The 16,340-nt window shown below is 49.0% G+C and overlaps 2 protein-coding genes and 1 long non-coding RNA gene across 3 annotated transcripts in view; 2 read left to right on the forward strand and 1 right to left on the reverse strand.

The window, feature by feature from the left end:
- SMIM17 (small integral membrane protein 17) overlaps positions 1 to 6,925 on the forward strand; it is an 18,640-nt gene extending 11,715 nt beyond the window's left edge. Inside the window, exons 3-4 of the mRNA XM_029924772.1 lie at positions 710 to 792; positions 5,212 to 6,925. Coding sequence (XP_029780632.1) covers positions 710 to 792; positions 5,212 to 5,322 — 194 coding nt within the window. The 3' untranslated portion in view covers positions 5,323 to 6,925. The remainder of the gene's footprint in view (positions 1 to 709; positions 793 to 5,211) is intronic.
- Positions 6,926 to 14,382: 7,457 nt separating this feature from the next.
- On the forward strand, positions 14,383 to 15,904 carry LOC115280119. Its single transcript, XR_003903659.1, has 3 exons — positions 14,383 to 15,030; positions 15,124 to 15,402; positions 15,742 to 15,904. It is a non-coding gene; the product is annotated as an uncharacterized LOC115280119 (long non-coding RNA).
- Positions 15,905 to 16,244: 340 nt separating this feature from the next.
- Positions 16,245 to 16,340, reverse strand: part of ZNF835 (zinc finger protein 835) — a 4,413-nt gene continuing 4,317 nt past the window's right edge. Inside the window, exon 4 of the mRNA XM_029924413.1 lies at positions 16,245 to 16,323. Coding sequence (XP_029780273.1) covers positions 16,245 to 16,323 — 79 coding nt within the window. The remainder of the gene's footprint in view (positions 16,324 to 16,340) is intronic.

Below are 16,340 nucleotides of genomic sequence, written 5' to 3' on the forward strand. Positions count from 1 at the left end.
GGCTCCATGTGGCAGTGGTGGGCATAGGTGGAGAGATTGGGGGCGCGAGGTGCGGAGGGGGCAACGGGCGAGACAGCGAGGTAACTCCTGGGGTTTGGGCTCAAACTGCTGGACCCAGGCGGTGCCCTTTGCCGAGACGCGGCCCCCTGAGAGGCAGCCCGCCGCGGGACGGGCCGGGCCTTCCCTTCTCCCACAGGGGACAGGGGACGGCGGGCGTTGGACAGAGGCCAGGGCGCTGTGGGTGTCCGTCGTGGCGGTGGGGAGGGGGGACGGGGCTCCTGGCAGGGCCTGGAAAATGCCCATCTTTGGCCTGATCCCCAGTGCGGAGCCGTGAGGAGCGCGGAGGATGGTGGGGCTCGAACGTGGGGCGCTTTCTCCACCTGCAGCTGGACAAGCCTGCTTCCTCCGGGTTGATTCCGTGGAGGAACCTCACTCGGCTGTGCGGGAGGCCCGGAGGGGCTGTTTTACCCACCTGACAGGTGAAGGAACAGAGGCTCCGGTGGCAGGTCACATCAGGTGACGACAGCAACGGGACCAGAGTCCAGGTCTCCTGTTCTCCCGGCCCCGCCCGGCCCACACGGGCCAGCGTGCACGGGAACGTGCGGTAGGAAGTCAGGAGAAAAGGGATAGGATGCGGGTGGGGCAGGCAAGCGGAGCCCACCCCCGCTGGCCCGGTCACTCACTCCTGGCTCCTTTGTCCTCCCCTCAGGTCGGTCCCGCCAAGAGCCCGGGGGGGCCCCGGAGTGGACCTCGGCGGCGGCGGAGGTCGACGAGGAGCCCGAGGATTCGCAGGTGTGTGTGTTCACCATGCGTGAAACCCAACAGGTTTGCCAGGCACATTCCTTTCATTTGAACACCTAAATGTCTTCTTTGGGGAGCACAAGACATCATTACGTTCAATAGTAACAGTGCTTCTTTTATTTATTCATTTCTCTTATGCACTAGGACACCACATAACGTCTCTCAGCAACATGAGGGTCCCGTCTCCCAGTCCTAGGTCAGAGATGCCACTCAGATGGGTCTAAGCCAGGAAAGCCCTTGACTGGCTTCACATGGGGGGAGGGGGGAAGCCATGAGTGCAGAAACAAGGACTGAACAAGTCAACTCTGGGTGAAGAGGCTTATTCTAGAGTTTTCCAGAGATGGGGAACACCAGACCTGCGCTTTTAGGGGTAAGAATTTACAGATCAGGAAAGGAAACAAACTGTATTTTCTTCCCTCTAGGCAGAAGGAACAGCATTAGCAAAGGCAGAGGGGCATGCTGGGGCATGGCATATTTGGGGGGGGCAGTGAGGGGTGGGGGTGAAAACCGGGCTGGAATGAGACCGTTCATTCATCCGCTGCTGCTGGTTGAGCACATGCTCTGTGCCAGGCAGCGCTCCCGGCCCCGAGGTGCAGCAATGGATCGGATAGAAATGGTGCCTCCCTTCACTGGGCTTACAGTCACCAAGGTGGAGAGACAACAAGCAAGTTAAGTAGTTTAGTTACAAGTCATGCTGGATGGTAGTAAATGCTTTGGAGAAAAATAAGGCAGGAAGGGAGTTAGTACGGGATGGGGGAGGGGCTGCCATTGTGAGGGAGATACTGGAGTAAAAGCATGAAGGAGGGGGGAGAGTGAGCCGGGCAGGGGTCCAGCGGGAAGAGGGTCTAGGCGGAGGGGCAGGGCAAGTGCAAAGGCCCGGGGGTACGAGTGTGCCCCGCACCCGTGAGGAACAGCAGCAGGGGTCAGTTGGCTGGAGAAGCCGGCGAAGGAGGAGACAAGGTCACGGAGGTGATGGATGATGTAGTGTCTGTTGACCTTGATAAGAATTCGGATTTGGTTTTTACTCTGAATGACTGTTCCAACTTACGCTTTATCAGGACCCCTCTTGCTGCCGGGTTCCATGCCACGGGGGTCGGGGGTGCCTTCCATGCGGCGGGCAGCCAGACTAGGGCCTTGCAGGTACACAGAAGCGTCGCCAAAGGAAGGGGGTTGGATGAGGTGGGGGGCAGGTGTGGGAGCCAGTCGGGGAAAAATGGGCCACGATGATACAGACACGAGCCGCCCTTCACCTCGGGTCTCATGAGCCCGACTCGACCCGGACTGCGGCTGGGGTAGTGAGTGTGGCTCCCTGCCTGTCCCAGGGCGCCGTGTAAGGGCAGGGGAGGGGCGCACGGGCCTCTGCAGTAGCGTTCCTTCGCTCATTCATTGTTCACCGAGCCGTGACTCACTCGCACCGACGGAGCAGACGCTGCAGGCAGGGCCGACCCCCCTGAGCTTCCGCGTGGACAGTCTCCCTCCTGTGGGTGGCCCCCTTCAAAAAAAAAAAAAACAGGCCATGTGGGATGGTAGACCCTTAATAATAATAAAAATAGCCAAGCTCCGTAGCCCTCACCATGCATCTCCCTCAACTTATTTGATAATATTTTTTTTAACATTTATTCATTTTTCAGAGACAGAGCATGACCAGGGGAGGGGCGCAGAGAGAGAGAGAGAGAGAGAGAGAGAGAGAGAGAGAGAGAGAGAGGCAGACACAGTATCCTAAGCAGGCTCCAAGCTCTGAGCTGTCAGCACAGAGCCCAATGCGGGACTGGAACCCACGAACCGTGAGATCATGGCCTGAGCTGAAGTCAGACGCTTAACCGACTGAGCCACCCAGGCTTTGATCATCTTTTAACAGTTTCTTGAGATAGAATTTGTTATGGTCCCATTTTAAATATGGGGAAACTAAGGCACAGAGAAGTTAAGCAACTTTCCCTAGGTCACTCAGCTTGTAAACGATGGAGCTAGAATTTGAATCCAGTGTCTCTGGACCATTAAGGTCCCCATGTGTCTGGGGCTTTGTCCTTCCCCCCTTCCCCCAGGGGAGACCAGGGATAAGGGCCTGTGCCCATCCCGTGAATCAGATGTCACTCCATCTCTCATGGGAGGGAATGAGTGAAGGAGGGGGAGGAAGGAGAAGAGTCACTTTCCTGCTCTTTCCAAGAGGGCGGGCGTTCCCCGGCTGTGGCCTCATGGGAAAGTAGGGAGGAGAAAATGGTCCCATCACTCTGTCCCGCAAAATCCAAGCATTTGTCACAAATGCAAACCTTATCTAAGTGGGTGAGGCTAAGGGGAAATGCCAACGCCCAGAACTGCCTCCGCCCTCAGAAGTGGGAGAGGGGCTAGGGGAGGGGGGAGCATGAGAGCGGAGAACTTAGGGGCGCAGGGAATGGGAGCTGGTGACACAGGCTGCTCACCTTCCAGAGCGTACGGTTAGAATGTGTGCACTTTAAAAAAAGGTTAATGTTTATTTTTGAGAGAGAGCATGAGCGAGGGGGTCAGAGAGGGAGACACAGAACCCAGCACTGGCTCCAGGCTCTGAGCTGTCAGCACAGAGCCTGACACAGGGCTCCAACTCATGAACCGCGAGATCATGAACTGAGCCGGTCGGGTGCTTACCTGAGTCACCCAGGCGCCCCTGCTCTCTTTCAGATTCACTTTTACAGCTGCCCAGCACTCCGTAGTAGACTCTGGCCTCACCGTTTCCTCAGGTGATGAATAGGTTGTCATTGTTACCGTGGAGGAATACGTATTTGTGACGTTGTCCTCCTGTCCTACAGCCTGAAGTGTGAGGACCTTCATAAAAGCCCAGATTCTCTGGGCCTGTCCAAGAGGTGCTGAATCAAACTCCGGGTGGAGCCCAGTTATTTGAAAAAGTTCCCCAAGTTCTTCTGAGGCTTTGCTGGGCTTGGGAGCCGCTTCTGTGGCTCGGTCCCCAGGCGTCACAGGGGCCAGCAGGCCAGCGCAGGGACCAGGCCTTTCCTGCGGAGTAGAGATGGAATTTCAGCAGGGGTCTCTAATGTGCTTTGACACTTCATAGTAAATGTTCTGTCCATTTCTCTTCTTTTTCAGGATGTGTTTTCATATCACTGCGGCCTAGCTTTCCAGATAACTCATCTTATGTCATATTCATTCCCCAAGCTTCCTGAGACTTTAATGGCAGTTGCACTAAACTCATCACTAGTTTGGAGAAGAACTGTCCCCATAAGCCACTTTGTCTTCCCATCCTTCATCATGGTGTGTCTTTCATGTGTGCATGTGACAGTTACTTATAGAGCTCTGCTCTGTGGCAGGCACCGGGGTACAGTCCTGAGAAAATCAGTCTTGGCCCTCACAGGGCCTGGAGCGAAGGAAAGCGGGGCAAGGGGGTGTGCGTAGTAGTGGGGTGTGCAGTTCAGAACATAGTGGTGAGAGAAGTGTTTAAGTGATGGGACCTGAGTGACAGAGGAGGTGACAGAGAGCCTCACGGAGTCTTGGGGGGAAAGCTGCTCAGGAAGGAGAAACTGCAGCTGCAGAGGCTTCGAGGCGCCTGGCCCGGGCACAATGGGTAATGCCTGGAGTGACTTCAGCTTTGGAAGGAGCGCTCTAGCCCCGCCAAGGAGAAGGACCTGGGGGTTGGGGTAGCCTCAGGATAGGAAATAAGAGTGACGGTGGCCGGGACCAGGGGGAAGCAGGCGGCTTCTGGACATATTTTGGAGGTAAAGCCAACAGCATTGGTTGATGGCTCGAATGTGTGTGGAGAGAAAAAAAGCGGCACCAAGGATGCTGTGAGAGGCCTGAGGGAGAGGGAGAGGGAAGCTGCAAGAGGACATTTTCTTTTTTTGAGTTGGGGGAGGGAGATTAGGACATTTGGGATACGTAAACTTCCAGACGTCCACTAGATATCCAAGCGGAGGGGCGCCTGGGGGGCTCAGTCAGTGGAGCGTCCAACTCGGGCTCAGGTCCTGAGCTCACAGTTTGTGACTTGGAGCCCCACACTGGGTTCAGTGCTGTCAGCGCAGAGCCTGCTCTGGACCCTCTGTCCCCTTCTCCCTGACCCGCCCCAAAGTAAATATGAAAAGGACACCCAAGTGGAGATGGTGAGATTCTTAAGTTGGGAATGTAGGAGATGCGTTGGGCCAGGAAACACAGCCGAGATCCCTGGTGTGTACAGGTGGTGGTTCAGACTGGGAGACTTTATATGTCGCCTTCAAATTTGTCATCACGTGTATCGTTATACTGATCTTTGATCGAGCATCAGTGTGTTACTTATTTTTGTATATTTATATTTGGTCATTGATACAGTTGTGAATTCAGCTTTTCAGTTAATACATCATTTCATTCCCACTCATGCAATCACATTTTCCTGCAAGAAACAGTGGTGGCCCCTCCATTTCTAATATTTATACTTTTTTTTTTTGTCTGTTTCAGGGCTTTGTGGAGTGGTCAAAAGCCCCACAACAAACCACCATAGTCTTGGTGGTGTGTGTCCTGTTTTTGTTCCTGGTGTTAACAGGGATGCCTATGATGTTTCACATATAACGGCGGCCATTGCTTTGAAATGAATGACCTGTTTCTTCTTAAGGAAATGTCTCGGGTAAAAAATCAGGAACAGGTATTGAATATTAGCAAATGCCTTTTGAGCCTCCATCAAGATGATTTTTTTTCTTGGCATTTAACTTTTGGTAGGAGGTTTTGCATCACTGTATTTCGTTGAACTTAAGACATCACTGACTGTAAACACGTATTACTTTATATACCACTGAGAGAGAAGGAACATGCTACTTAATTGTAAGATGCCACCAATTAGACAATGAAAGAACCTGCAATTCAGGATGGATGAAATCTGGTAGGTTTCTTAATATCAAATCCGCTTTATATTCGTAGGGTTGTGGCACACTAGCTCTTTTCAGGTACTGGAGTCCATTTCTTGATATTTTATGTAAGATCGGCGCTGTGTCTGTCAGGTTTCGGTAACACGGATAGGCATCATAGAAGGACGTAACCTTTATTGTTTTCTAAGCCTTAGAATAGTTTCTGTAGCTTAGGAAGTACCACTTCCTTGATATGTCAAAGGAATTCACCAGTAAGGCAGTCCGGGCCTAGAGCTAAGGAGAGGAAGTTTCTGCTAAATTCTTGGGTGGCTTTCTCAGTTTCTTCTCATGTTATCAGTTTATCAATACTTTTCATTAATTTTGATAACTTATAGCATTTTTTATGTCCTAGAAAATTCTCCATTCCATTGAACCTTTCAGATTATTAGCTCAGTTATAAATACTATTCTGTAATTAAATGAAAATCTTCTCTTTATTTTGCTCTGTCTCCTTCCTTTCAACATCTGCTTATGGTTTACCATTAGATTTGTCAAAGTTTTATCTAGTTTACTATGAGTTTTCCAAAGCACTAGCATTACTATTTATATCTGCATTTCTCTAGTTTGTAATTTGTTTTCCATTAATAAGTACTGGGTTCACTTTTTATTATTTCTATTCCTTGCCTGTTTTTATGTAGAATAATCAATTCATTTTTTTTTTTTTTTTACAAAATGATTTGCTAATGTCGTATACTTCATAATAAATACCCTTCTGATTATAGCCTTGGCCACATTTTAATTTGATAATTTGTGTTCTTGTTTGTTACCTAAATGTTATATTGTAGTGTTTCTAAAGAGTGCTCTGAAACTTGGTGATTAGGTTTATTTAAAAATAGTTTTGATTTACTGCACTGTCAACAAAGAATGTGGCCTCTAATATCTGCTTTCAAAAGCTTTTTAAAAGCTTTTATTGTGGCCTAAAACATGTCCAGGGTTTGCATGTGTCTCACGGACATGTAAGACGAATGTGTATTTTCAGTCCGTGGAACACAGAACTCTACGTGTCTGTTAACCCCAGTCTTACATTGTTTAGATTCAGGTGTTAATTTTGGCTCACCTTCTGTAAAAAACCAGTAAGGTTATGTGAAAATTTGTTAGTAGGACTGTGTTTGTCAATATATTTTTATAAACTTTGCTTTATGTATTCAGCCGTGTAATTTGACGCATAAAAGGTACAGCACTGATGTCTTTGCCAATTAAATAATATACATAAAACACCAAGCACAATACCAGGCATTAGTAGCCATGCAATAAATCTTCGTTCAAACCTGATTCTGAGTCTGTTGTGCAATATAAAATGATTGTCTTTGAGAGGAGCCAAGAGGCAGAACAGCATGGAAGACTTTATTGTGTCTCTTGTCCCTGAAATGCAGCCAGATCACCACTAAACCATCCGGCACACCTAGAAAACCGATTTGAGGATTAGCACAACAATCCGCACAACCTGAACCACAGAGCTCAGCAGATACGTGGCACAGAGAGGGGAAGTGGGGGAGGGCAGGGAGCTGGTTTTGCGTGCGGAGAGAGGATGGGGTTGGGGAGTATGGGAAAAGCACCCCCCAGAAAAGCAGCTGGAGAGAAAGTAGAAAAGTGGGGAAAGCCACAGGGACACAACTAAAAAGGGAGAAATTCCATTAAGAATCTATCAACAGGAGGAGCACAGAGTCTGAAACTGCAGCTCAAATACATAGTGGTGTCTGGTGGGAAGGGTGACTCCATGGGAGCAGAATGGGTCCGGGAAGTCCTTGGGTCCCACGAGATTTTGCATAATTGCTGAAATGCCAGTGTTACACAATAGCGTGAACTTTTTCTGGGGTGGACTGGACCCAGCCACAAGTCCCTGGACAACAGCAGTAGCAACGGACCATGAACAATCCTAGCTGCCACTGGCACCCAGCCATTGCTCAGTGAGACCCTCTCCCAGAGAATCTGAGAAGTCAAAGCCACAGTCCCTCAGAAGTGAGAAGTCAGGGGAAAATAGCCACATCTCAGATGAAACTCAAGAGGGAGATTCCCCCTGGCAACCTGATGGCGTTGTCATGGACGGTGTCAAAGTGCGGAGTGGACAGCCACTTGAGACCAAAGACAGGTATGCACTTCCCCACTGGGGAGAGCACAGACGGCCGATACTAACCAGGATACTTTGCCATTTTCACCCTGCACATGCTCAAACACCTACAAGTGCCGCAACAACCCCCGCAGTAAGCTACGGGGCGCCATCGAGTGGAGACGGGAGCTGTTACACTAAGCCCCGCTCCTGAGGGCAGCCCTGCTCTTCAGGAACACCACAAATCTCTCTGCCGGCTTAGATTAAGGACTATGAGTGCTTCGCAGGATCACTTTTAAGGAAAAACTATGTAACGTCAATCATATTTCACTCGATTCAATGGACCATCCAAATTTTTCATTTATTTTACATGAATACAAGCAGAAAAAAGTTTATTTGTGCTTTAAACTTTTACTAAACATTTATCGTTATATTTCTCTAAATATTTTGGAAAATTTTCAAAATTGATTGAAATATAATTACTTGATGTAATTAACATAAATTCTATTCATTTTCTACATTTTTTCAAAAAATTTTGCTATTTCACTTTTTTCTCTAATCAATCACTTTTCATTAACCAGAACAACACCCCTAGATCTAGCATATATGTGATTTCTGTCTGTGTTGATGTCAATTTTTGTATTTAAACTGTATTTACCTTATTGCTTTTCTTCACTCAAAATGACGGAAGCAGGAATTCGCCCCAAAATAAAGAGCAGGAAGAAGTGACAGCCGGGGACTCAACCAACAAAGAGATAGGCAGCATGTCTCAAACAGTATTTAGAAGCACCATAAGGAATACTGCTGGGGTCAAAAATAGGTTAGAATGCTTCTCTACAAAGGTAAAAGAAATCAAAGCGAGTCAACATGAAATAAAAAATGCTATAGCTGACCTGATATCCCAAATGTATGCCACAGCAGCAAGAAAATTAGAGGGGACAAGGAAATTAGAGGGGAAAAGCAAAAAAAGGAGATACTAAAGCAAAAGGAACATGATTGAAGAATAAATCAGAATAAGATGGGTCCAAAAATAAGGAGATAAAAAAACAAGAGTAGAAGGCTTATGTCACCAATCACAGTGGAAAAATTTCCTGATATGAGGAAAGACCCAGATACTAAAACACAGGAAGCACAGAGGACTCCCACAGGATTCAACCAAGACCGACCATCACCAAAGCATGTCAGTCAACCTCACAAAACACGCAGGCGAGGGAGGAATCACGAAAGCAGCAAGGGAAAAACAATCCTTCACATGCAAAGGAAGACAGACCAGGTTTGCGGCAGACCTATCCAAGAAACTTGGCAGGCCAGAAACGAGTGGCAGGAAATATCCAATGTGCGGAATCACAAAAATCCTCAGCCAACAATCCTGTATCCAGCAAGGCTGTCATTCAAAGGATAAGGAGAGATTCAAAGTTTCCCCGACCTACAAAAGTATTAAAGGAGTTTGTGACCACTAAATCAGCCACTCAAAAACTTTTAAGGGGGACACTCCAAGGAGAGACGAGACGAGGGGAGGGCAGGGAACCAAAGCAACAGAGACTACAAAGGACCGGAGAACGCCCACAGAAACGCCAACTCTGCCAGAAACATAATGGCAATAAACTATCTTTCCGTACTCACCCTAAACATCAATGGACTAAATGCACCCATCAAGACACAGGGTAATGGAATGAACAAGAAAACAAGACCCATCTATATACTGTTCACAGGAAACCCACTTTAGACCTAAAGACATCTTCAGATTAAAGGGATGGAGAACCATCTGTCATGCTTACTGCCATGAAAAGAAAGTCAGAGTAGCATACTTACATCAGACCATCTAGACGTTCAATGAAAGACTGCAGCGAGCGATGAAGAAGGCCATTATATCATAAGCAAGGGGGTCTATCCACCAAGAACACATAACAATTATAAACATGTATGCTCCAAATATGGGAGGATGCAAACATAGAAATGCGGTAATCACAACCAGAAAGAAACTCATGGATAACAACACTGTAGTAGCAGGGGACTTCCACACTCCATGTACAGCAACAGGCAGATCACCTAAGCAGAAAATCAACAAGGAAACCATGGCTCCAAATGACACACTGGACCCCATGGACTTAACAGATACATTCCGAACATTCCCTCCTAACACAGTGAGATATACATTCTTCTCCAGTGCATGTGGAGCGTTCTCCAGGCTAGACCACATACTGGGACACCGACCAGCCCTCAACAAGGACAGAAAGGTCGAGACCATCCCCTGCACATTTTCAGACCCCGACGCTATGAACCTCGAAATGAACCACAAGAAAAAAATGTGGAAAGATAACAAATACACGGAGACCAAAGAACACCCTACTACAGAATGAACAGGCTAACCAACAAGTCAAGGAGGAAAGTTAAAAGTCCATGGAAGCCCGTGAAAATGATAACACCACAGCCCACAGAGAGGGACGCAGCAAAGGCAGTTGTAAGAGAGAAGTATGTAGCAATCCAGGCCTTCCTAGCGGGGGAAGAAAGGTCTCGGATACACAACCTCACCTTACACCTCAAAGAGCTGAAGGAGGAAGAAGAGCAAATAAACCCCAAACGAGCAAAGTCAGGAAATAGTAACGATTAGGGCAGAAACCAATGCTACTGAAACCAATACAGAAACAAACAAACCCAGGAGAATGGATCAATGAAACCGGAACTGCTTCCTTGAAAGCATTCACAGATTTGATAAACCACGAGCCAGTGCGATCAAAAAGGAAAGGGCCCAAATAAATTAAATCAAGAATGAAAGAGGAGAGATCACAACCAACATGGCAGAACAAAACACTGGAATAAGAATATCATGAGCAATGATACGCCAATCAAATGGGCAGTCCGGAAGAAAAGGACAAACTCCTAGGAATATATAAACGGCCAAGACACAAACGGCAAGAAACAGAAAATTTGAACAGACCCATAACGAGTAAAGAAATCGAATTAGTAAGCAAAAATCTCCCAGAAAACAAGAGGCAGGGACCAGATGGCTTTCCAGGGGAATTCTACCACACATTTAAGGAGGAATTAACACCTATTCCCTTGAAGCTGTTCCAAAAACCAGAAAGGGAAGGAAAACATCCAAACGTTTTGTATGAAGCCAGCATTACCTTGACTCCAAAACCAGACAGAGACCCCACCAGAGGAGAGAAGTATAGACCAAGCTCCCTGAGGAACAGGGATGCAAAAATCCTCATCGAGATATGAGCCACCAGGATCCAAGAAGACATCAAAGAAATTATGCACCACGACCACGTGGGATTTATCCCTGGGATGCAGAGCTGGGTCAATATCCACAAAACAATCAGTATGATTCATCACATCAATAAAAGAAAGGACAAAGACCACAGGATCCTCTCAATAGATGCCGAGAAACCACTGGACAAACACCGGCATCCTTTCTTGATGAGAGCCCTTAAGAGGGTAGGGAGAGAAGGATCGTACCTCAAGATCATGAAAGCCATTTAGGAAAGACCCAACGCTAATATGATCCTCCATGGGGAAAAACTGAGAGCTCTCCCCCTAAGGTCAGGAACAAGACAGGGATGTCCACTCTCGCCACTGTTATTCCACATACTACTGGGAGTCTTAGCCCCAGCAATCAGACAACACAACGAAATACAAGGCATCCAAATCGGCCAGGAGGGGGTCAAACTTTCACTCTTCACAGATGACACAACACTCCATATGGAAAGCCCAAAAGATTCCACCAAAAAATTGGTAGCACTGATCCAGGGACTCCACAAAGGGGAGGGTAGAAGACCAATAAACAGACACCAGTTGCTTCCCTGTACTCTAAAAACGAAGCAACAGAAAGACAAGTTAAAGAATCCAGGCAATTTACGATGTACCAAGAAAAAAAAAATGAAACCATGAAATACCTAGGAACAAATATAACCAAAGAGGTGAAAAATCTACACACTGAAAACTAGAGAAATCTGATGCAGGAAATTGAAGGAGACACGTGCACAGCAAGGAAAAACATTCCATGCTCCTGAATAGGAAGAACAGTTGTGTTAAAAAGTCAGTCCTATGCAAGGTGATGGACATCTTCAGTGCAGTCCCCGTCAAAAGACACCAGCATTCTACACAGAGCTGGAAGAAAAACTTAAAATTAGGATGGAACCCGAGCAGACGAAGCAATCTCGAGAAAGGAAACCAAAGCAGGAGCCGTCACAATCCCAGACTTCGGGCTGTAGTCCAAGGCTGTAATCGTCAAGGCAGTACGGTACTGGCACAAGAACAGACACTCAGATCAAGGGAACGGGATACCGAACCCTGAAACTGACCCACGAATGTATGGCCAACTCATCTCTGACAAAGCAGGAAAGAACATTCAATGGAAGAGAGTCTCTCCAGCACGTGGTGCTGGGACAACTGGACCGCGACAGGCAGCAAAGGGAATCTGGACCGCTTTCTCACACCAGACACAAAAGTAAAGTCCAAATGGATCAAAGGCCTCAGTGGAAGGCAGGAAGCTATCAAAATCCTCCAGGACAAAGCAGGGAATAAGTCTTTGATTTTAGCTGCATCTACTTCCTCAACACGTCTCCAGAAGGGAAAGAATCGCAAAAATGAACTATTTGGTTCTCATCAAAATAAAAAGTTTCTGCACAGCAAGGAAATAGTAAGCAAAACTGATGGGAGATTTAGTTTCTCCCATGGGACTGGGAGAAGATATTTGCAAACAGCATATCAGATAAAGGGTCAGTATCCAAAGTCTAGAAGAAACTTGTCAAACTCAACACTGAAGAACCTCCCAACTAATCCAAAGAAGAAATGGACAAAAAAGATGAACAGACACTTCTCCAAAGAAGAATTCCAGATGGCCAACAGACAGGTGAAATGACGCTCAACATCACTGTGAGGGAAATACTAATCAAAACCACAATGAGATACCACGTCACACCTATCAGAAGGTCTAATATCAACCAGCTACGTAACAACAGAGGCTGGTGTGGACGTGGAGAAAGAGGATCTCTTTTGCACCACTGGTGGGAATGCAAACTGGTGCAGCCGCTCTGAAAACAGTAAGGAGGTTCCCGAACAATTAAAAGTCGAACTACCGCACAACCCTGCGATTGCACTGCTCGTTGTGTCCCCGAGGAACACAGGTATGGGGTTTGGAAGGACAGATGCCCTACAATGTTTATAGCAGCACTATCAACAGTAGCTGGAGTACGGAAAGCAGAGCTGCTCGTCAACGGCTGAATGGGTCAAGAAGAGGTGGTGTATATAGACAGTGGAGTACTACTCGGCAGTCAGAAAGAACAAAATCTTGCCATTTGCAACTATGTGGATGGAACTAGACGGTATTAGGTGAAGCGAGATTAGGCAGAGAAATAAACATGACTTTACTCAGATGAGGACTTTAAGATACAAAACAGATGAACATAAGGGAAGGGATGCAAAAATATAAAAACAGGGAGGGGGACAAAACATGAGACTTAAATATGGAGAGCAGACAGAGGGTTGTTGGAGGGGTTGGGGAGGGGGATGGGCTACATGGGTCGGGGGCATTAAGGACTCTACTGAAATCATTGTTGCCGTATATGGTAACTAACTTGGAGGTAATTTAAAAAATATATATCAAAAACATGAAAACAAATCGATTGTCTTTAAAGCAATTTAAAAATCATTGAGCTTAAATTTTACCTTGTCTTTTAGTGGTTGGTATTTCCATCCTGCTCTTTTTAAATCCTTGTGTGGGTGCATGTGTGTGTTTAGACTCTTTGTGTCATTTTGTTTTGCTAAGATTTCCAATAGTTTCTCCCAACTTTGCCAAAAAAAAACAAACCTCTGGGCAGGGAGATGTGAGGGAGTGTCTCTCTCCCCAGACTTCCCTCCAGGTGATTGCATTTAAAAAGCGAGCAACAATGGCCCCTTCAGCGACACAAGCCTCAGCTGTTACATTCCTTAGGGTTTATTGGTTGCAAGGAACTTTGATTCCAACGAGCTTAAGTTTGTTATTGATCAATCATTGATTCAAGTTACACCAAAGTTCAGGATGACATCGGCTCAATTTATAGCTGGTTCCCGGGGCCTAAGAATATCATTGGGACCTCAGAGTCTGCGCTCCATTGACCTCAGGGAAACTCTGCAAGGGCTGACTTTTTCTCCACGCGGCTGGGGGGATGGGTACCACCACCGCCCTGATCTTCCATCTGGCAGCGTGGGGGTCAGGAGACACGTTCTCCTCACACACACACACACACACACACACGCACCTCCCAGCCCTTCCGTGCCACACGAACCGGAATTGAAATAAGGGACAGAGAGAACAGCAGCTGGAGACGGGAAGTGGCTGTCACAGGAACGGGCAGAGAACGGAGATGCCTGTGGGGACCGTCCAGGATGCCTCGGCCAGCGGTGCTGCGTGAGGGCTGTGGGCTGAGACTCGCTCAGACCGTGCCACAACCTTAATCAAATTCGTGGGATACTGCAAACAATCATGGTAACAATATAAGGCACCTGAGCAGTGGTCCTTCAGTTGGGCTCTATCACGCGCCAGGAAGCGCATTTCATTGGTGGGGGTATCCGCCTGCACCCCTGAGGTTCTCTTCTCCATTCAACAGCCAGACAGATCCCATGACGCCACAATGAAGACCATTCATAATCCACCCACAGCAGCAGGTAAAAGCCAAAGTCCTCACAATGGCCGTCCGACCTCATGCAGGGCTCGGGCTCGCACCCCTGCAGGCACGAGCTTTGCTGTCTCAACAAGCCCGTCGCGTGCCTGCCGGCCTCGGGGCCTCTGCCTGTAATGCTGTCCCCCCCCCCCCCCGGAGCTCCCAGGGCGCCCTCACCTCCCGCCGTGCTCTGCTCCCACACCGTCCCCAAGTAGCACTAACCTCCGCAGGCCACTCTCCTTGTCTGCGGAGCCTGTATCACCACCGGACAATGACAGGTTAAGGAGGTTCTGGTCTGTCCTCCTCTGGTGGGTCTCCCTGGAGGAACTGAGCCCTGGGAAAGTTGAGTGGGGGAGGAGGGCTTCAGAGTTCAGCCTGCATTTCCCCCAGGACTCTGCACGCCAGCCTGTGGGCCCCCAGCCCATTACGACCCCCTCCCCCACGCGCTTGACGCGCCTCGGTTCCCTCTGGGAGCAGGACAATGCTAGACCCAGGGTTTAGTATCTGCCTGTGGTATCTGGGGAACCCAGCGGGGGACGGAGCACGTCCAGTAAGTTGGCAAATATGGGAAACCAACAACGCTAAGGAAAAAACTGGCATGGCCGTGGCTCGTGGGAGCGGTTTGGGGCTGGCTGGCTGGCCGCGCTGCCGTGTTCCCGACCGCAGCCTCCTCTACCTTCTCCGTAAGTCCGGAAGCCCCGAAACAGGTCTTTTCGGCAGCTCCCGCTCCTGGGGCTCAGCTCCTCCACCGCTACGCGCCACTCTCTCTGCAACAGGAGGGACGACCGACGCCCACGTCCTCCGGGGCTGCGACTCAGTCACGCACACGCCAGCCTCCCGGTCTGCCCCGCTGCCCAGCCCGCCGGCCCGCCCCGGTGCTGCACCCCGCCCGCTCTCGTCGGCGCTGGCTGGAAGGGCTTAAATGCGGGACGCCGGCCCCGCCCACGGCCCCGCCCACGGCCCCGCCCACCCTCCGCAGAGTGAGGCTAACGCAGCCTTTGCGCCGCGGAGGACCAGTTTCCCTCGTTCTTTGGGGTGACTGAACTCTGACCTAGGTCTGTAAAGTGGGGTCCCATTTCACATTCATCCCTTCACCTCGCACTCCCCGAGTGCACGGGCTGGGCGAAGGTCAGGAGGAGGAGCCACACCACGCGGTGCGTGCTTGACCTGAACGGCTCTAGGGTTGCAGCTGGGCATGGTTAACCATTCATTCAGGCACTCAGTATTTCTTGAGGACCTACTGTGTGCTGGATGCTTTGCTACACAGCAACAGCTAAGTGACACAAGCATTAAAGTCAGGATTTTGAGTTGGGGGGTGGAACAAGGCTGGAGCAGGAAAAAGTGTTTCCTCACCCTAAAAAAGGCTGGCGTCCACTCAAAATCACCCTTTGCAGGTCAGGGGAGAAGAAGTCTCTTCTAGAACGTTTCCTTCTCTGGATGTCTCTGGTTCGCTCTAATTTTGGAAGCACCGTTTCAGTCCTAGGGACCCATACTCCTTCTTCAGACCCCGCTCCCTTAGCCAATATCCCAACTTCACCAAAGGAGCTGAATTTTTTATCCAATTAAATTTATTGAAAAAATGCCTATGCTATCATCAAATCTTCGACTATGAAAAGGCTAGCTAGATACACAGACACTTCCTTGGGCCTACTTTCGTGGGCCACATTTATAGTGTCCAACCAGGAGGCAGTGAGTATGTGTGCTGGGGGGAGGGGCAGTCCGGCAGATGTGGAGCCCAGTCCCGGCCCTGTGACCTCCTTCCTGCGTGATCTTGGGCAGGTCGCCGAGCCTCTCCGAGCCTCGCTTTTCTCACAGGCAACTCGGGGAGGGCAGGGTGCCTCCCCCTGGCGCCGTGCGGTTGGAAGCGGGGTGTAACCGTGCCGGGCGCGGTACCTGCTCAGAGGAGGTCCCCATTAAGCATCAGCTCGTCCTTCTGCGGGCCTGCGGCACCTTCTGCAGGGTCGTTGTTGTCGCCGCTGCCCCCAGGCTCCTC

The sequence above is a fragment of the Suricata suricatta genome, chromosome 16 (genome assembly GCF_006229205.1).
Source record: "Suricata suricatta isolate VVHF042 chromosome 16, meerkat_22Aug2017_6uvM2_HiC, whole genome shotgun sequence".
In the NCBI taxonomy this organism is placed as follows: Eukaryota; Metazoa; Chordata; class Mammalia; order Carnivora; family Herpestidae; genus Suricata; species Suricata suricatta.